Here is a 22,143-nt window from a genome sequence, read left to right on the forward strand (position 1 = left end):
TCTCTGGGTTACTAGACATACATTCTATGTATTTGTTTTTGCAAACTGAAAAAAAGTCACAAATTCTCTATTACTTATACAGATTTTTTCATTATCTTGTAGCTAAAACCTCTAAAATAAATTTGAATGACAAAGGTAGCAAGCACCAATGTCTTATTAATATAATGGAAATGTCTTCAATATTTCACACTGTAAGCTGGTGTTTGCTGTTGGATGTTAGTAAAGGTGTTTATCATCAGGGCCGCCATCTTAGATGTCAAGATGTAGTACACAGTGGCTCCACATGTAAGAGGAGTTTGTTTTCTCCCAGTGTGCTAGAAAAGTTTAAAGTATCCGTTCCTAGAAAGTCAAAGATACAAAACAGTCTGGACCAGTGCCTTTTTTAGAGATAGATTTCAAAAGATCTTACCAATTTCATCTAATATTTTATTGTCCTGTTTAGTTTTTTTATGTTTATTTATTTTTGAGAGAGGGACAGAGACAGAGTGTGAGCGGGAAAGGGGCAGAGAGATAGAGGGAGACACAGAATCTGAAGCGGGCTCCAGGCTCTGAGCTTTCAGCAACAGAGCCCAACGTGGGACTCGAAACCGGAACCTGAGATCATGACCTGAGCCTAAGTCGAGCGCTTAACCGATTGAGCCACCCAGGTGCCCCAATCCTGTTTAGGTTTTCTAATTCCTCTTGGATCAAATCTGGTAGTCTATATTTGGCAAGAAAAGAATCCTTATTTCTTAAAGATTTTTAAGTATATTATGATATATTAAAATTTAACAATCTGTCCTAATTTTAAAATAATATCTGTATCTATGATTAATTTTTTTCTTATTCTGAAGGTTGTGTATTTTGTTTTTTCTCAGATTGGCAATGGTTTGTCTCTTTTATTTTATTTTTTTTTAAAGAACCAGCTTTTCATTTCATTTATAATTTCTTCTATTTTTTATTCATTTCAGTTTCTTACTTCTCCTATATTCACAGAAAAGTGAAGTTCACATTGATATCCCAATTAGATAGCTGGCTATGTACTATCCTAAGGAAGGGAAGTGAATTGGCGTAGTTCACAAAGATTTTTCAACAAAATGGTTACCACCAAAAAGATTTTAAAAATTCACCTTTTACTTTAGTGTCCTAGAATAGCCAAATCCTTATCACACTCCATTAACTTTTGTTCATATAGACTGCTCTCAAATGTATGTGTTTTTAATAAGTGAAGAAAAGACAGGGGAAAACTAAACTAATCACTGAGCCTTCAAAATCTAACAAAGAAGTAAAATTCAAGTCTTCACTCATAAAGTTAGGAAATAGAAATGACAGGAGCACCGGGGTGGCTCAGTCAGTTAAGCACCCGACTCTTGATTTTGGTTCAGGTCATGAGTCCGGCATCAGGTTCTGTGCTGACAATGTGGAGCCTGCTTGAGATTCTCTCTCTCCACTTCTCTCTCTACCCCCTCTCCCTCTCTCTCTTTCACTCTCATAAATAAATAAATAAATAAATAAATAAATAAATAAATAAACTTAAAAAAAAAAAAAAGGAGGGGCGCCTGGGTGGCTCAGTTGGTTAAGCGCCCAACTTTTGCTCAGGTCATGATCTCACAGTTTGTGAGTTCGAGCCCTGCACTGGGCTCTGTGCTGATAGCATGGAGCTCACTTTGGATCCTCTAATTCTTTCTCTGTCCCTCCTCTGCTCATGTGTGCACACGCTCTCTCAAAAGTAAATAAACATGAAAATAAAATTTTATAAAACAAAAAAGAAAAGAAAAATGATAGAGGAATATGGGAAAGAAATCTTGCCTATGCTTGTTTATTCAGCACATGGAACTTGAAGTCCAGATAATGGCAGCCTAGGTGTTATGGAGACAGTAATTTCCCTACATAGATATGTCCATATTTAAAATCTCATGCTCAGGGTGCCTGGATAGCTCAGTTGGTTGAGTGTCCAGCTTCAGCTCAGGTCATGATCTCACAGTTTGTGAGTTCGAGCCCCGCATTGGGCTCTGTGCTGACAGCTCAGAGCCTGGAGCCTGTTTCGGATTCTGTGTCTCCCTCTCTCTCTGCTCCTCCCCCACTCGTGCTCTCTCTCTCTCTCTCTCTCTCTCTCTCTCTCTCTTCCAAAAATAAATAAACATTAAAAAAAATTTTTTTTTAAATCTCATGCTCAAGCTTAAAGACTGAATTCTGCAGTTCTGGTGGCCCTTCAGGGAAGAATACTTACAATGGAAACAAAATGGAACAGGGCCTAAAGGGAATGAGAAGATTATTTCCAAGAAATATGAATGTGTAGAAAACATCTACAGTATCTGAACTGTTTTGCTTTTCATATCATGCTTACAAATACACTGAGACATTGACCTGTAAGATGTAGAGTATGACGACCGTCAGTCCGACCCAGCTGTGTAGACTGTACATGTTGGGGATATTCTTGGCATTGTGGAAATCAAAAACAGCCACCAGAGAGATAATTGCAAGAATGGCAGCAACAGCGTGTAAACCTGCATGGATGGATTTCATCAGGAGCTTGCTGCATTTCCAGGTCCATGGCAGTCTGTATACGATGATGGCTAGAAAGAAGCAAAAGGGGACAGAACGTGGTACTGTTGTTTTTAATTAACACAAGTTGAACAGTTTGATGCGCTGAACACTCCCTTCCATGAAACCCTTTTCACCTGGCTTCTGCTTCTCCCCTCTTCCCTGCCTCTCAGGGGTTCATTCTTGGGCTCTTTTGCCGGCATCTTCTTTATTTCCGACTTATGAACAAACTCTGGTGGCTCTCAGGGTCAATTCTAAGACTTTTTCCTCCCTCTGCACTCTCTGTGGGTGATCTCATTCACTCCTTCACTGAGATGCTACCTACATGGCAGGGACTCCCAAATTCTCACCTCCAGTTCATACCTTTTTTTTTTTTTTTAATTTTTTTAACGTTTATTTATTTTTGAGACAGAGAGAGACAGAGCATGAACGGGGAGGGTCAGAGAGAGGGAGACACAGAATCCGAAACAGGCTCCAGGCTCTGAGCCATCAGCACAGAGCCCGATGCGGGGCTTGAACTCACGAACCGCGAGATCATGACCTGAGCCGAAGTCGGACGCTCAACCGACTGAGCCACCCAGGCGCCCCCAGTTCATACCTTTTTAAAGTAGGCTCCACGCCCAGCATAGAGGCCAACATGGGGCTTGAACTCACAACACTGAGATCAAGACCTGAGCTGAGATCAAGAGTCAGACGCTTAACCAACTGAGCCACCCAGGAGCCCCTTAAGCCCAGAACTTTCTTCTTACCTCCAGACCCACAAAATCCAACAGCTTCTTTACATCTCTATAGAGATGCCTCCAAATATCTCAAACTCAACACATCCAAAACTAAATTATTAATCTTATGACCTGGTTTCTTCATATAGTCATAGTTTGATAAGAAAAGACAGACTAAGGAATATATATATATATATATATATATATGCACAAAGATTTAACCGAACAAAAGAGTATATCCACATATTTTACAAAAAGGTATATCCAAATATAGATAAACATAAGAAAGATGTCAACTTCACTAGTCAACAGAGAAATGCAAATTAAAATCAAATGAGAATATGTCTACCACATATCTGAATGGCTAAACATGAAAAATGCCAAGTATTGCAGAGGATGTAAAGCAATCATAGCTCTCATGTTCTGCTGATGGGAGTTTAAATGGGAACAAACACTGTGGCAAACTAGCAGTATTCACTCAAGCTAAACTTATGCATAACTTATGATCCAGCAATTCTACTCCTGGGTATATGCCCCAAAGGAATATGTACATATGTTCACCAAAAGACATGCACTAGAATATTATTAGCATCACTATTTGTAGTGGCCCCAAACTAGAAACTCCCCAAATGCCCATCATTAATAGAATGAATAAATAAACTGTGATATATTTACACCATGGAATAATATACAGCAAAGAGAATGAATGATCTATAACTAGAACATCACCCAATGATATGGATCAACCTATAATGTGGGTGCCAAGAAACCAGACATAAACAGTTATAGACTGTAAGGATTCAATTTATATGAACTATAAAAACAGGCAAAACTCATCTCTGCAATAAGAAAAGTCAGGATAATGTTGCCCTTGTGAGGAAGTGGTATAGTAACTGAAAAGGAACATGCAAGAGATTTCTAGATTTCTGCTAATGTTCTGTTTCTCAGTCTGAATGCTGGTTACATAGGTGTTCACGGAGGGAAGATTTCACCAAGCTACACACCATATGTACATTTTTCTGCACATAGATTAAACTTCAACAAAAACATTTTTGAATAGCATTTTTTTTAAATGTGCTGGTTTAAGCAATAGATTACATAGCCACGTTAAGCAGCATGCAATTTTTGTTCTGAAGACAATATCCTGCCCCTACCCACCCTCATTCTCACCCCTCCAGTCCATGTCAGGAAAACTTTAGAGGTCTGAAAATGTATGACAGGTGGATAAAGTCTGAAGAATACTTCCTCTGGAAGGTGGATTCCATTATAACAGCAGTGTATATTGCTTAGTTCCAGCACGAAAAAAAAAAAAAAGCATATTCCCACTACAGACGTTTATAATTCAAACATAGAGAACTTCATAGGATCACAGAAATTTATGACATTATCTAGTCCATTCTCAGTCACAAAGGCATAAACCTACAAAGACAGATGTGGGTTCAGCCTCTTTAAAGCCTACAGCAAAAGATGTCAATCTTCGTATTCGTTGGTTCCATTCCTTAACACTTGACAGCCCTCACCATTAAGACAGTCTTCTTTTTATCTAGTCCAAACTCTGAAGGATTGCTACTTACTAATTTTAGTGCATATATGGATACCTTATAAATGTTGATCGATTATATTTCCTCGAGGACATGGAGACTTTTTGGATAATCATTTCTATATTCAATGAATCTTTTCAAGCCATTTAGTGTAACCAGGTATATCAGTTGACCCTTAAACAACGTTAGGGGCAATGACCCCAACTAAATTGAAAATCCACATATAACTTTTGACTCCCCCAAAACTTCACTACTAATAGCCTACTGTTCACTGGAAACCTTACTGATAACATAAACAGTTGATTAACACATATTTTGTATATGCATTATATACTGTATTCTTAGAAGGAAGTAAGCTAGAGAAAAGAAAATGTTAAGAAAATCATAAGGACAATACATTTGCAGTACTGTCATGTGTTTATCCAAAAAAATCCACCCGTAAGTGGACCTGCACAGTTCAAACCCATGTTGTTCAAGAGTCAACTGTACTTTTAAAATCTAGCTCAATGTCCCTTCTCATCCTTACTTCATCCTCTCTGAAGGAAGGAATGCATTTTGCTGTTTCTCCTTGTATCCTGAGCCTAGAACAGCCCTGGGCTCAAAGCATGTAGCTCCATAAGTATGATTTTTAACTCTTATTTTGAGATAATTGTAGATTTACATGCAGTTGTAAGAAATAATACAGACAGATCCCATCTACTCCTCACACAGCTGATAACATCTGATATTACCAATGGTAACATCCTACATAACCATAGTACAACATCACAACTAAGAAACAGACATCAATATAATCCACTGACCTAATTCAGATTTCACTAATTTTATTTGTGTGTGTGACTTTTGCGTGTTTTTTTAAATAAATGTAAGATACTTTCTTCAGGCTGATCAAAGTCTAGAAGTCAAACTGAAGTCAACTCAGACACATGGTTTCCCCTCCTTATGCTTTTTCTCCTTGGAATTAGTGGATATACATATCCCTGTGTACATGTGATTCTCAAGTTTTCATATAAATCATATGAAACATATATGATTCTCAAGTTTTCAAGGAAAGCAAATGTCTCTTTACCCATGACTTTGTGACCTTTCATCCACACCGTGGAGCCTTTTGCAATCTGTGTGATCAGGCATTAGGAAAATAAAAATGTGGATAATATGAAAATCTAATAATACATCTCACCCTCTTCTGGGTTAACATGATTTATTACACACACACACACACACACACACACACACACACACACACAACTGAACCCTTACACACCATGCTAAGTGCTCTATATGTTTACATCATAATTTTTACCTCAGCTCTGTGAAGAAGGTATGATTACTATTACCATTATACAGAGGAGAAAGCTAAGGCAGAGAGATGTTAAGTAGCTTGCTTAATCTCAATTCACATTTTAAAAATAATAATTATTGTTGCTATCATCATCATCCTATCATCCAGGCACTGCCCTTATCTTAGATGAGGGAACTTGAACATCTATGTATGAAAAGGAAATACGTGGACTATGTTTGCTTGAAAAGCAAATTATGAACAATAAATCACAACAGCTTTTTCTCCCCGATCTGGATCCTGTTGTGTCAAAAATTTCCAAAATCAAAACTAACCTCTGATATTAGAAGTCAGGAGTAATTATCATGACCGAGAGAAGTTACGATGGTTACCAGGAAGATTCTTGGGTGCCTGGGATGTTGTTTCACCATCCAGGTACGTGAGTGTGTTCATGTTATAAAAACATGTAACTTATGATTTAGGTACTTCTCTGCATGTGTGTGGTTCTTCAATAAAACACTTGCCTAAAAAAAATGCTCAGTGAAGAATTTTTACTCTTCTAAATACCACAGGCATCATAGAGGAATGTGTTGAATTTCCTGCAAAACTAAAATCTTTGCTCCTTGAGTGTTAAAACTGGATTTTTGAACCTTGCACATTTACTCAAATGCTTTCAGACTGGTTGCACACAAGCTTTCCTTCTCTAGCAGTAGCATGAATGGACACAATGTAATCTTTTATTGATGATTTGGGGTTACCAATAAAACATACTGTCCTATTACCAGTGGAGAAAATCCTAAGGGGCTTCTAGAGCTGGAGAGGTGCTTCCCTCCCATCCGCATGAGCCCAGGCAGTTACGATGGTTCAGCCCCTGGGTCTAGTTTAGAGTTCTTCAATCTCCTCTTTTAGTTTCTTGCTTAGGTTAGGGTGCTTACCCTCTTCCATCATCCTGTATAATCTTTTATTCCTACCACCCTTGAGTTCTAGTTTATACCTTTTTATGTTCACAAAAATCAGAACCTCTGTTAAATCAGGGTGATGGATACATGGGGATGTTATGTTACTTTCCGTATGACTGAAAGAATTCTTACTATTTTTCAAGTTAAAACAATATTTTTGTAAGTTCACAAACCCAATAGCGAATTAATCTCAGCCACTAAGTCGGCAGCCCGCGGAAACTGGAGGGGGCTCTCATGTGAGTGAGGCCTGGAGTTTCTGCCTCTCCTGGGTATGTGGAAATTCTGCCAAATATAAATAGTTGACTATCATTCAGAGTGTTCTTTAGATAAATGAAGGATAACTGCAAAATGTTACATTTGCATAAAGTGTTTACATGTTTTTAAAGATGTATAAATAACAAAAATACGGTGGACTCCCAGAGAAAAGGGCAATCTTAACAAAGCAAACCACATTTCTTAAACAAGAAGCTACTCTCAACAGCTATAAAAACTGCCTGGAGAGCGGAATTTAAATATTTCTTGCTTTTTTGGCTTGGCATTTACCTAGACACCATTCCTGAGGTTCAGTGAGAAGGAAGAAAAACGTCTCATAAGCCCATGAGGAGGGGAAATGGCATCAAACGGCTACTTGTAACTGAAACAAGGGTTTTCTGTTAGAGGCCCGAGTTGGCAAGACCATATCCTCGCAGAAAACGAAGGGAACATGAACACATATATATGTGAGAAATACATTTTAAATCTTCTTCAGAAGAAAAATGATTGGTAGTGGAACACACCAGGAAGAAAGAAGAAAGAAAAGAGAAAAGAAGGCAAAGAAGGAAAGGGAAAAGGAAATCAACACCTGTGCATAATTATTTCTCGGACAAATGGAGGCGAAAATATAGTAACTTGAACTGAATTTAATTAGAAAATTTCTCAGCTCCTAGCTGCATGATCAATGCAGGAATGTGTGAAAATATACATTCTCTGGGGCGCCTGGGTGGCGCAGTCGGTTAAGCGTCCGACTTCAGCCAGGTCACGATCTCGCGGTCCATGAGTTCGAGCCCCGCGTCGGGCTCTGGGCTGATGGCTCAGAGCCTGGAGCCTGCTTCCGATTCTGTGTCTCCCTCTCTCTCTGCCCCTCCCCCGTTCATGCTCTGTCTCTCTCTGTCCCAAAAATAAAAATAATAAAAAAAAAAAAAGAAAATATACATTCTCTAAGATGTAATCTCTGGTTTGACACCAGCTTTCCATCCATAAACTATCTATAGGCAATACAAATTTTAGATCTGTCAAAGCGTATGTGAAGAGAGAGGCACTTGGAGGGAGAAATGTCCCCAAACATAGAAAACAATTTGACTCTAGTTCTTCCGTGTTTCAGTCTTGTGATTCATGAAGGTAGGGGCGTGTCTACTTCGTTCAGTGTCATATCTCAGCAGTTAGCACACAGCCTGGTACATAGTAGGACTTCATTAAGTGTTTGTTGAATAAATAAAAATTTTAAAGTACAGTAGGGGCGCCTGGGTGGCTCAGTCAGTTACCCATCTGTCTTGGGCTCAGGTCATGATCTCACAGTATGTGGGTTCAAGCCCCACATCCGGCTTTGTGCTGGCAGCTCAGAGCCTGGAGCCTGCTTCAGATTCTGTGTCTCCCTCTGCCCCTCCCCAACGTGTGCTCTCTCTCTCTCAAAAATAAATAAACACTTAAAAATAAAAAAAAATTAAAAAGTACAGTAATTCATTATTTCCCAGCAAATGAGCAGATCCTCTTTGAAAATGCACAAATCAAAAACTCAAGTCAATCTGTACTGCTGATCCAAGTGTAAGACCAAGTGGTCCTTTCAAGCAAGTAAAAGGTAGTCTACACCTGGGCCCACTTAACAGCTTGATGTATGCTTTAAATGAACCCCCAAATAAAATAGGAGTAATTGTTTGAAGTACAGTGGAATTTTAAAACACTTATAAATTCTATTTAAATATGGCGTATGCGTTACACTTTCCTTAACCCTTTGGATGAAGTATTATTTTGACCTCCTTGGTATTACGCTCAGAGCAGGATTTACTAATTTCCCCATGCACCCAAGAATGTACCAGACTCTACGCAAAGATCTCCAGTTTAAATGTAAAAGCAGAGAATCCTTTAAAATAATCTTCTTGGAAAGATTCCTACGGTAGCTGTCAAAGAGAACCTGAGCTTTGAAGCACAAATGCCTTGAACCCCGGCCCGCTAGAGCTGCGCTAGCCGGAGCACCCGAGGCTGGACGGGCGGGGGTGGGCACGTGACCCGGGCTGCGGTGGCTGGCCGGGGACTGACCGGCGGGCTTCCGCCTGGGCGGCCCCGGCGCGACCCCCCTCCCCGCCCTGGGCGCCCGCCTCCGGGTAGGCCCAGTCCGAGGTCTGGCAGTCAGTGGCATAGCCGGGCGCCCCTGGCCCAAGCGTCCTCAAAGGCACCCCGCCTGCGCTCCTGGAGCGCCCCAAGCTTTCCAACGTGGCTGGGGCGTTGCACCAGCACACAAAATGGAGCGGAAGCGCAAGCGGCCAGCGGAGTAAGAAGAGGTGGACAAGACGATGGAACAGAAGATGAAGGAAGAGCAGGGAGAAGGGAGAAAAAGGACACGGCATGTGGTAGCCACAAAACTCCTGAAACAGAATGCTACGGGCACCAGTGACAGTCACAACAAAGTTTATTACAATGAGAGGCAAGGCCGACCGATCGGGACCAACACTCTTGATAAGAGTGCGGCCCCAAACAGCGGGGGTACAGAGTTTCTATAACTGATCACATCGTTTTATCATCACCTGGGAACAGAACAAAGAAACAGTTTCCAGATGAGTTAGAAACAGTTGCCAGATGAGTTAGAAACAGTTGCCTAATGAGGTGTTTATTTTAGACTTTCTGCCTCCAAGTTGCAACCAGTGGATCTCCTTGACCCTGCCTCTGATGCTCTTTTCTTTGAACTTTTGTTTCCTTAATTGGTGAAGCCTAATTTATAAGAGTATGAGGGGTAGTTTACAAGAGCAAAGCAAGGCTGTTACCTCTTAACCTTCAGTGTCAACACAAAGCTGTTATTTTTCAAGCTAAGCGTTAGCCCTACACTACAATTTAACCCTTACAGGCAGAGAGAATGTCGCTAGAGGAGAACAAGGAACAAATCCTGAAGTTGCAGGAGAAGCTTGGGGCCCTACAGGAAGAGAAGCACCAGCTTTTCCTACAGCTCAAGAAAGTTTTACCTGAGGGTGAGAAACGGAGGCTTAGGGAGCACAGTGACCTGACCAGGCTGACGTCAGCTGCGCAACAGCAGAGCCTGACTGTTCACACAGGAGCTCCCCTCCTCAGCATGCAGAAGAGCCCCGGAGGGCACAGTCGCCCAGGCACCCTCATAGTGGCTGCTGGCAGGGCCAAACAGATGTTCCCACCCCAAATACTTACAACCCTGCAGGAGGCGGGCTCAGCAGCAGCTTTCGCAGGGACCGCAGAGGTCCGCCAATACCAAGGCCGTGCTTATGGGACCGCCCACCTCGCTGTGGACCCCCTTAGCCAGCCCTAGGCTGCGCTCAGAACACCTTCCGCGTCTCGGGCACTGCGGTACCTGTCATGGCCACAGCCCTGTGCAGTGCACAGCCACCGTCAGCCCACCCAGATAGGGTTCCTCCAGCCTGGTGGTGACCTGGCCTGACAAAAGCCCTTGCAAAAGCAGATGCAACATACTAACCAACGGACTTATTTTCTGACTCTTCCTCCCTGCACCGCATGCACCCCCAAGCTCTGCGTCCAGCCCCTGCCCTCTTTGCCTCTGCCCAGCTCCCTGTGCAGATGCAACAGGCAGGAGAGTCGGGCTTTGCAGCTACCAACCAGCCTGGCCCTCGGCTCCATCTTCATCCAGCACAACCAGAATTCGCCATTCTACCACAAGTGACCATCAGACTTTTGTCTTCAACCTCACCGCCACTCCCTGCCATGGGTGAGGGTCCCCAGTGTGTCCCAGTCCAAAAAAATCTACCTGCCACTGCAAAAAAAAAAAAAAAAAAGAATCTGAGCTTTGGAACATGCCTGTGTATTCAAACCGTCTCGACCTTTAGAGAATCAAAATGTAGGAAGTGATTTGTATGATTTGGTAGATTTGTTTTAGTATCTTGGCACTGAAGCATCTCTTTAAAGTGACTGAAATCAGGGGCGCCTGGGTGGCGCAGTCGGTTAAGCGTCCGGCTTCAGCCAGGTCACGATCTCTCGGACCGTGAGTTCGAGCCCCGCGTCAGGCTCTGGGCTGATGGCTCGGAGCCTGGAGCCTGTTTCCGATTCTGTGTCTCCCTCTCTCTCTGCCCCTCCCCTGTTCATGCTCTGTCTCTCTCTGTCCCAAAAATAAGTAAAAAATGTTGAAAAAAAAAATAAAGTGACTGAAATCATTACACAGGTGGCTACCTGGTATCAAAGAGTGTGTGAAGAGAGAAAAATTCAATTAATTGCTAGATATTTAAATACCCAGAAACTCTGCATTGTAGAAACATAAGCTATATTTTCTTATGCTTCACATCGATATTATGTAACAAATTAGAAATAGTACTGGCTCTGATATCACCTCTTTGACCCTAGTCAGACAATCTTTAAACTTAGGAGCTGAACGGTCAAATCTTAGCCAGCTCTAAATATCTAGGGCTCAGGTTTTCTAGAAGAAAACTGTAACTCAGCTCTAACAAACTTAAATGGGAACAGCTTGTAGACAGGGCTACATTTTACTTATTTGTTTTACACAGTGTCTGGCATGCAGTAAGTGTTTAATAAATGTATGCTAATTAAATAGGATGATATATGAAAACTGGATGAATGAACAAACTTAGAAAAGTACAGCCAAAGTCTGTACAGTTCTTTCAAAGCCTATTTTTACCTTTTAAGAAAGTTTCTCCTGGAAGAAAAAAAAAAGTTATAAAAAAACATTTCTGGTCTATTTTCTCAACAGAGAAGATTATTCTTTCTAAGGGAAAAATTTAAATCCCACAAAGTCAAGACAGAAAGTCACTTGTAAACTGGGAGGTATGGCGTGGATTTGGTCCATGGATGTGTTTTGTTTGATCAGCACAATATTTGGGGGGTTCTGTTTTGGCTTTGTGGCTGGTTTACTTTTAGACTGAACCAGTTTTTTAAAATCTGTATTCTCCAGGATAATGGGAAGCTCTAGCCACTCGGGGCTGGCATCCCCATAGAGCCACAATCTGCTGCAGCTAAGAGGTTTCCTATTTTGTCAAAAGTAGACACTCTCCAGTTCTTTACAGTCCTCCCTCCACCCTCAACATGCACACACAGAAGGCATTTCCCTTCAGCTGTGTGAGGATCTGACCTTTCGTTAATGGTCTTAGTTAACAGATAAAGTAGCTTCACACTAATGTTATTAGGAAACATTGCTCACAATAAAATGACCCCCTGATTGGTAAACTGTGTCTCGACTGGGAAAAGTAATGAAAAATCTATAAATACCTGATAAGAATGCGAAACTCTGGGCTTCCCAGAGTGCAATGATTAACTGTTATACCCTATGTTGCGTTCCTTGGGCTATCATAACTAATTACCAAAAACTGAGTGGCTTCCAGTAACAATAAATGTATTCTCTCATTGTTCTGAAGGCCAGAAGCCCAAAATCATGGTGTTGGCTGGACTAGTTCCTTCTGGAGGCTCTGAGGGAGAATCCAGTCCATACCTCTCTCCTAGCTTCTGGAGGCTGCTGGCAACTCATGGTGTTGCCTGGCTTGTTGACACATCATTCCAATCTCTGCCTCCATCTTCATATTGCCTTCCCCTCTCTGTGTCTGTGTCTCCAATCTTCTCCCTTCTGAGGACACAAGTCATTGGATTTAGGGCCCACTCTAAATCAGGATGATCTCATCTTGAGACCCATAACTTTACTTCTGTAAAGACACTATGGTCACATCCACAGGTCCTTAAGAATAGGACTTGGACATATCTTTTTGGGGGACACTGTTCAACTCACTATATATCCCCTGCAGGAACACTGGAAGCCAGATCTATAGAGTATTGCAAGAGATACTGGCTGCTTTGGGGCATGGAGACCTAAAGCTCTGATCCCACCAATGCAGATCTCATCTCCTGGTCACCTGCAGAGAGGCTAGTTTATGGGGGGATATATGGTTGCTACATGAACCACTGCAGAAAGGATGCCTGTTTGGGGCACCTGGGTGGCTCCGTTGGTTAAGCATCAGACTCTTGCTTTCCGCTCAGGTCATGATCTCATGGTTCGTGGGATCGAGCCCCACATCGGGCTCTGCACTGACAGTTCAGAGCCTGTTTGGGATTCTCTCTCTCTCCCTCTCTCTCTGCCCCTCCCCAAACACACTCTCTCTCTCCCTCTCAAGATAAATATTTTTTTTAAATCACTTAAAAAAAAAAAGAAAGAAAAGAAAAGAAAAAGGATACCCGATGCGGTCACGCTAGCAAGCTCTGGCTCCTATCCTACATCCTCCTAAGTGGGCTGGTGCCCAGTGTGGTCTTAGCAGTCTTGTGTGTCTGAATGTTTAGTTGAACACAGAAAGACATTCTCGTGGGTGCTACACACCTAATCCACTTCACATATTTACTTTATAAACCATCCTTGTAGGTATGGCCCCTGGTTTAGAGGACTGCCCAAACTTGCATTAATTTAGTAAATATTTATTGAATTCTGACTGCATGCTAGGTAATGTTCTACACACCATGTAGTGTTCTACACTATGTCAGTGAGGAAAACAGACAAGGGAACTTACATTTTAGTAGGAGAAGCCAATGAGTGAATAAATAACTAAAATAGTCCATGGTCAGAATCTGGGTAATACTGTATTTTAAGTTTGGCATCTATATAATTATCTGAAGGACTGGGTGAGAAGTGTGATAGGGAAAGAGGAATCCAGGATGACTGAATGAACATCCAGAAGGATGGGGTTAAGAGTATGGTTGTTTTTAAGATGATAGAAATTGTAACACGTTGGAAATAATCCATCAGGGGGTGGGGGGAGAAACTTAGTGATGCAGAAGGAAAAGGGGAGAACTGAAGTGATAATGTCTTTAGGTAGGCAAGAGGAGGCACAGGTCATACTTAGCAACATTCTAATGACCCTGAGGCCTTTAGAATAAAGATGCATTTCCAATATAATATGACGCCCATTCTTCCCTAATAAACCAGTACTGCCAAACTGGCTGAACAGGATAATCACTGAGGGGGGAGGGAGAGCACATTTACTTTAGATGTTATTATTATCATTATGAGTAAAATTGCATTTTGTTACAGAACGAATCACTCAGTCATTCAATTGCTATTTATTGGCCTACCAGTTGCCAGATCTAGTTGTTATTCTAGGTGCCAGATATACAACAGTGAGCAAAGTAATCATTTCTAAAACATTTTTATTAGTTACATTACAAAGAGATCTGCATGTATTTATAACAAAAAATGTGTTTTGGGTTGCCTTGAATTGTGTCTTCATGCTTTGTAAAAACCCTCATTTCCCTAAAATTGGTAGGTATTATTATTAATAGTGTCCTCAAGGCTGGATTTAGGGTAGGTATCTGGGGCATTTTCTCCACCATTTTCTTTGCCAGGTGCTACGCCAAGAGCCTTTTCAAATCATATTTAAGTGGACTTGGATTTGGTCATTTTGAGATACATTATTAGGCTATGCCAACTGCCTTAATTTAAGGCCTACTCAATTTCTTTTTCTTAGTCTTTTAAATGTTACTTAAATGTAGTTAGATTCTCTCACAAAGCCAAATTGAGATCACCATACTATTCAATTTCTCTTCCTTCAGTTTATACAGTAAGCAGAGTTCTGCATGTGGAAAGGGAAGGAGTATAGAATTGCTGAGGCTTCTATTCACCCAATTTATATACTTGAATTTTCTACCTTTTACCAAATAACATATTCCACCCTGCTGAACCTTTTAAAAGGTCAACTGCCACTTTGAGAGGGTTTGTTTCAATCTTTTCTGTGGCCTTCTTTTCAAGGGCTGTTTCTCTGATTTCCTGGCAGTGTACTTATTTCATGGGAAACATTCCTTTTAAGAGAAGTACAAAGCCTCTTCTCAAGTTGTCTTTGAAATTCTTCCTCATTCATGTTCGCTAGGTTTCCCACTAGTTTAAAATTTTATTTAAGTTTTAGATGTCCTATTGTCTGTTATATTCTATTTTAGAATACATAGATTTCCCAAAATGTATTTGGACTATGTGCGTTTAGGTATGCATGTACCCGCCCCCCTCCCCATCACCGCAACACACATGGGCATTTATTTTGTAACTTTTGTGCTTACTCCAGAGCTTACCTCTTAAAGGTGCTTCACAGGACTCTTTACCTGTTCTCAAATGGTTTTACATGTTGTCTACTGTCTGTGTATTATATTTGTAAGGCATTTTATGCTCAGCCTTCCCCTCCTCATCTCTAAATATTTGTGCATCACAGACAAACTCCATTTCATTGTGTTCATTACTAGGGATCTGAAAGAGCAAAACCTCAATATTTCCTCACTGAAACAGTAAAAAAGTCTGTTTTAACATGGCTAGTCTGTAACGTGTGTTTCCCTCCTGGCTTACAAAGCCAACTCTTTAACCCTGGCCCTGCAACCAGAGCCCTTGTACTGCTGGATAGGAGCAAGTGCGGGGTGACCAAGATTCGTAAGAACTCAGTTATACAATGCATGTGCCTGTATGTATGAAAAAGCTTATGTTTATGTCAATGAAATACATGATCTGATTAAAGTGCTTTCCAAGTCTGGAATCCAAATAGTAAACAGGACGGGGAATGTTGACAGAACAAACATTCCAAAACTAATACAAAGCCCGTAACTTAGCTTAGGGGAAACAAGGTTTGCATAAAAGCAACAGATGACCATTTCCAAAATATCCATTCACACGTTTTTGCTCAAAAGTCAGTATGAACAGATTAAGAAAAGTCCGAAGTTTCAAGAAACTAAACTTTTAGGAAAACTCTAATGGACTCTAACACGAATAAACCATTTCAAAGTGTATTTGAGATGAACCTTTTTTTGCTTCTCTTAAGAATACTTTGCAGAAAATAAGCATATTGCCATAAAAGCAGAGAAATGAACCTTGAAAATAGAGCCACTGGAAACATACTACTTCCCTGGGTAAGGTACTTAACTGCTTTGTCTTTGTTTATTCTTACATTAACTGTGAAAGAACGCACTCAGTGGGCATACAGGAAGCATTCAATAAATGCCAGCGATTGTTTGGTGACTGTCTCCTCTCTCGTAAGTCAGGAAACAGCTAATATCATCTGTGTTTCCCTTACCCTCAACTATGAGAAGACTCTGGAAAGTTTCCTGGTATTAGGAGCTGCTCGGAAGGGCTGGTTGGAAAAGATGAAGAGACTGTTGCCACTACTTGGAGCAAACAGGAGATGTTCACAGCTCTGGCCAAACTGAAGGGCTCCACCACGAAGGAAAGAGTGTTTTTGATGACAGTGACTTTGGGACTTGAGTCTGTTTTTCTCGTTTTAGGTCAGTGGCAAAATAACTGGGACTTATGTAATGAAATAACTTGGCTGGCCAATAGCAGGCGCACCCGCATGCCTGTCACAACAACCCAGGTAAGGGAAGCATTAGCAACTTGTCTGCCACTACATCCCAGAGTGGGAGAATGCTGGCCACACCTGCTGAAGGCTGCAGCACGAGCTTTAAATGGAAACAAAAATCTTTTCTTCAGGAATGAGGTCGGAGCTTTTCTGTTAGCTTGTTTGATTCGGAGAGCCAGATATGGCTGGAGAAAAGGCAGCCCGCTCGGAGACAGAGCTAGAGGTTTCGGCCGGTGGCACCTCTTTCTGAAGCCTTTACACTTCTGTCCATTATTTTCTTTTTTATTTAAAAAAAATTTTTTTAACATTTTATTTATTTTTGAGACAGAGAGAGAGAGAGAGCATGAACAGGGGAGGGTCAGAGAAAGAGGGAGACACAGAATCCGAAACAGGCTCCAAGCTCTGAGCTGTCAGCACAGAGCCCGACCCGGGGCTCGAACCCACGGACCGCGAGATCATGACCTGAGCCGAAGTCGGACGCTCAACCGACTGAGCCACCCAGGCGCCCCGTCTGTCCATTATTTTCTGAGGTATAACCTCAGCTCACCATTTTATACCTTCTTCTAAATACTTTGTCTGCAAGGCCTTTACTTCACTTTTCGAAAAGTGCCTACAAAGAAATGGCACTTGCGCCACTGGCTGGAGGTTCCTCCAGCCAAACAGCGGAGGAAGGAAACTGTCAGGACACAATACCACACACACACACAATACCACACACACAACCACAATAAAAACTGCCATGGATTGAAGGAGGAGGGGGGTGGACAAGCGAAATGGGTGAAGGCGGTCAAAAAACTTGACTTCCAGTTATAAAATAAGTCCAGGGGATGTAAGGTATAGCATAGTGACTACATTAATAATATTATATTGTATATTTGAGCCATTGCTAAGAAAGTAGATCTTAAAGGTTGCTCAGGGGGTACATCTTAAAAGTTCTCATTACAAGAAAAAAAAATGCATAGCTACGTGAGCTGTTGGAAGTTAACGAGACTTACTGGGGTGACCACTTTGATTTATAAATCACATGTGTGGGGGATAAGCTTAGGAATCCCCCGGGCTTACACCAATGGGTTAACAAGGCATAATGACATACAAAGTCATAAAATGCTCACACCTGAGTTTGGGTAAGCCAGATTGGCACTCCAAGAATAGGGGAATGCAAAGACACCCCAAGAATAGGGAGGCACAAAGGTGCCAGGAGTAGGGAGGTGCAAAGACACCCCAAAAGAGAGAGGGGGTGCAGAGTCCCCAAAATAGAGAGGGAGAGGCAAAGGCCTGAGACAGAAATGGTGCAAAGGTGCCTGATACATAGGTATAGGAAATAAACAAGATTAGATGTTCAGGGTGAAAGCACCCCCAATTTAGTAGTATAGCAGAAAAGCTGCTTTCACAGGAGAATAGGGCCAGGTTAGGTAAATTGGTGAACTGGACTATGGACTGCTGTGCTGCAGGCAAAGCAGCCGGAAGCAGAGATGGTTAACAAAAATAAAGGTACCTTCTTCACCCTGAGGCTATTCCCCCTGTCTCATCCCCTAGGCTAGCTAAGATAAACAGGCACTGCGCCTCCTGTCTGCTGTTAACAACCATCTACCCATCTGCCCGGTGCCCGGATTTTGTTTTATATTGACCCAAACCCCAAAAACTGTATTTCTTCAAAACCCCCCTCTTCTCTCACATCCCCAAGTTAAAGTTCCTAGTTTCTTTGTCTCTTTGTGCACGCCCATCACGTTTGCAAGCCTTCTGATCTGAATAAATACGGGGCAAGGACCCTTATTCGGGGCTCTTGTCTTTTTCCTGGACATTAGCCATCTCTTGCTTTCATCCTGTGTCTGCTCTTCTGCTGGCCAAAAGAGAACTCTAGACTTAAGAGTCTACGACACACATATATAATCTTACACATGACCATGTTATACACGTGAAATATGTTGTATGTCAGTTATAGCTCAAAACAAAAACAAAAACGAAATATGTCATCCACTGAACCCTCCCTCTGGGCTAGCCTCATCCCGGAGCGTGAGTACACGCCCGGAGCTGCACTCTCGTGGGGCCAAACGTGGACACAGCAAACCCCAGGGATGTCTCAAGCACAAGCATCTCCGGGAGCCAGGCAGCCGCAAGCCCCACCTGCCAGCTCCCGCCCCACTTCAAGGCCAGCGCCCAACAGGAAGCCCCGCGGGAGAACTTTCGCTGGTCGGAAGCCACAAAAACAAGTCTGTGAAGGCAGGGCAGCCTAACCCCCTTTTGAGTCCTGGCAGCTTCCTGGGCTGGACTGAAGTGAACGCTCTAGGAGACGCGAGACTAGAGCTGATGCTTCGCTCACCCCGACCACCTTCACTCAGGCCTGAGGATGGGGCAACAGGAGACCAATTCTCGCCCTACCCTTTCCGCCTTCCTCTCCTAATCTACAGCCGGGAAGAAAGTTCAGAGGAAGGCCTCGCCTAAAGAGCGTTTCGGCACCCCTGATTGCGCAGGCTCCGTCCCCGGGGGGCAAATTTCGGGGCCAGGGACGCTCCGCACTCCGGACTCCCTCCTCCGCTCCGCTTTCTGGCGTCACGCGGCTGCCTCACGTGCGCCCCGCGCCCCTCGCAGCAAAGAGTTAACCAAGTGGGGCCCGCGCGCCGGGCCACCCGCTCCGCCGCAGCCGTGCCCAGCCGCCCCCCGCGAAGCATCTCGTGGCGGTGCCCGCGCCTCGCGCGCCGCCGCCGCGCCGCCCCTCCCCGCTCGCCCACGTCGGCCCGGGGCAGGCTCCGCGCGCCCGCGGCTCCCGGCTCCGTCCCGCCGCCACGCCCGGCCGTCTCCGCGCCCCGGCCCCCGGCCCCCCGCGCTCGCCAAGCTCCCCCTCGCACCCGCTCGCACCCCCTCGCTCGCCCACGTCAGCCGCACTCGGCTGGGATCGGTCGGGGAGCCCGGCCGGCGCGTCCCTCCCCGCTGCCTCCCAGGAGGTGCCCAGTACCGATGCCCTGGATGAAGACGAAGCCAGTGACCACGAGCACCGGGTGCCAGTTAAACTCGAGCGCGGTCCCATCCCAGCCGAGTCCCTCCCGGTAGTGGAGGACCCAGATGAGGGTGAAGAGCACGGACAGGAAGCCGACGAGCAGCGCCGACACCAGCAGCCCCAGAAAGCCCCTGTAGCCGTCCATGGCCATCAGAGCCCCATACTCCGCGCCTCGGCAGCGACAGAAATTCTGCCAGGCGGCGGCGGCGGCCTCCGGGCACTCCTGGGAGCCGTCTCCGCCCGGGAGGAGGGGCTTCCTCGCGGGCCTGCCGGAGTGTGGGGCCTCCCGAGGGTGGGCAGCTAGCGCTCAGAAACCCGCCCCACCCCCGAGATCTCGGGCCGCCCCCTGGCCCAGCATCCGGTAACCGATCCAGTTCGTTGTTGAGAGCGAGAGAGCGCGGAGGATTCCGTGCCCGCCGCTTGCTTTTGACTCTGCCCTCGTCTCTTATTTGTGGGGAGACGAAGGCAGTGGTGCTCGCTCTAGGTTATGAGAAGAGATGGGACTGTGTGTCGATGTGGATTAAGGAAGCCTCCAGAGCCCCAGCCCTGAGGATTGGCCGTCTTCGATGCCAGGAATGCGCCAAGGAGGCCCTACCTAGCAAAGCAAACTACTCGCGGTTTGAGCTTTCGACAGGGAAGACAGACATCGTCTGGACCCTGGACTTGTCTATATAGTATCAGAAATAGTGGATCTTAAATGCGCTCACCTGCACAAACCTATTTGTAACAAAGCCCCGCTTTGATGAAGTGAAGCTTCTTCACTCTTTTGCCCTCTTTCCAGCGTCATTGTCACCCTTCTCCATTAGACAAGGGACGTGGTGTTGTCATCTGCTGCTGTTAAAGAAAACGTGGCTCTGGCTGTTAGGGCTTCTAGAATGCGTTTGGGAACGTTCACTTCTAGCCGTCGCCTGTAGCTCATCTCCAAGGACTGGTTTACTGTATTGTGTCGTTGTGCCATTTTGAAAGCCCTGAGAATGTGCAGGTGCTGTATGGAAGTGCTTTTCAACAGAAAAGACCAGTTTTCAGCCCAGGAAGCAGGAGTGTCAAGCCCTGGTCATAGGGCAGGATCAAGGGTTAAGAGTAGGAGGTTGCAGACTTCACCTAGGTCATCATTTTTCCCTTGGTGGAGAAACAGAGGGAGAGTAAGCAAATGGAAAAGAAGGACGCCTCCCCGCAGTACAAGGTTTTCTAATGTCTGGCCCAACCTAGCCCTCCACTCATCCTTTCACACCCTTACCCCCCTGATGTCCATGGTTGTAAACTTCTCACCCAGATGACCACTCTATCCACATGCTCGCTTCTAAATTTTCCTGACTCCCATATCCACCAAGAAACCTTCCCTGAATCTGCTCCTGCCTCTGTTTTATGCCTCCTGACCCACTCACCTCCCCATCCCATGCCTGGCTGCATCATTTATCAAGATGTGATATAAACATCTGTTCCTGTGGCTGTCTCCGCTCCCCAAACTGCCCTCTTGAGAGTATTGTCTAATTTATCATTATATTCTTCCTTGGCATGTAATAGTTACTCAGTAAATTTGTTGGGGAGATGAATCAAACTGAGTGTGCCAGGGTCCTAGCAAGAAACAGGTGGTGCACTCCAACTGGGCAATTTAGCAATGAACAGGACTATTTACAAAGTTGTGGGCTGGGTGTGGGAAACCACAAGGATTTTGCAGTGCCCAGGCCTGAAGGAAAGAGGGTTACTGGAATCCAGAGACAGAGCTATGTAAAGAGGGCAGTATGACTGAGGTCATGGCCTTGAGTTGAGGGACACAGCCAGCCTGCAGCAACCCCACAGGGAGAATGAGAGGCAAGATGAATATTCTAGCTGTACTTTCTTCCGCTCCAGTCTCCTGTCCAGAGTCCTAAATGGCTGACCCTAACCAGAAGCCAGAGGATAATTGATCTAGTCCGTAAGGGTTAGCTTCTCAGGACATACAACAGAGGGGGAAAAGGTACAAGTAAACCTGTAGGAATAAACAGACTATCACCAAATCTTCCAGTTTTATTTTTTCAGATTTTTATGGTTCCTGGGTGCTGCAAATGTTTCCTGTTTAACTTTATACTGCTTCTCTTCCTTTGTGATCTTTAACTAGCAGTTCCTTAACAATGTCATTGTGTCCCTATTCTTCTTTCTTAAAGTGTCTACTCCTTGTTCCCAGTTAACTTCACCCCTTTAACTCGGCATCTGCACTTCACTCATGAGTTAATTTTTCTCCACAGAAGCAGAAAATAAGAATCTCTGGGATTCCAGGGGTGCCTGGGTTGCTCAGCTGGTTAAGTGTCTGACTCTTGATCTCAGCTCAGGTCTTGATCTCAGAGTCGTGAGTTCAAGCGTTGGGCTCCACTTTGGGCTCTATGCCGGGCATGGAACCTATAGAGAAGGAGAAGGAAAAGAAGAAGAATCATCTGGGGGATTCCAGATTCCATTTAACAAAACTTCTCAGGAGAATGAAAACATGGCCAAATGGTACGGATGGTATTCAATCATCTTGAAGTTACAAGCTAAACAGAGACTTTCAACTTTTAAACTTCTCAAAAGTTCAGAAAGAACAGAAAAACCAATGAATCATGGAAGCA

At 43.9% G+C, this 22,143-nt stretch overlaps 1 protein-coding gene and 1 pseudogene across 1 annotated transcript in view; one reads left to right on the forward strand and one right to left on the reverse strand.

Annotated features, from left to right (window-relative positions):
* LOC124514944 (plasma membrane ascorbate-dependent reductase CYBRD1) overlaps positions 1–19,795 on the reverse strand; it is a 33,069-nt gene extending 13,274 nt beyond the window's left edge. Inside the window, exons 1-2 of the mRNA XM_047083388.1 lie at positions 19,520–19,795; positions 2,347–2,555 (exon numbers count right to left, since the gene is read on the reverse strand). Of these exons, the coding sequence (XP_046939344.1) occupies positions 2,347–2,555; positions 19,520–19,712 (402 nt within the window). The 5' untranslated portion in view covers positions 19,713–19,795. The remainder of the gene's footprint in view (positions 1–2,346; positions 2,556–19,519) is intronic.
* Positions 6,447–10,916, forward strand: LOC124515647 (G protein pathway suppressor 2-like; annotated as a pseudogene).
* Positions 19,796–22,143: the final 2,348 nt, after the last annotated feature.

The sequence above is a fragment of the Lynx rufus genome, unplaced genomic scaffold (genome assembly GCF_022079265.1).
Source record: "Lynx rufus isolate CCGP_SWC_20201006 ecotype Redwood Valley unplaced genomic scaffold, mLynRuf1.p SCAF_2, whole genome shotgun sequence".
Taxonomy (NCBI): domain Eukaryota; kingdom Metazoa; phylum Chordata; class Mammalia; order Carnivora; family Felidae; genus Lynx; species Lynx rufus.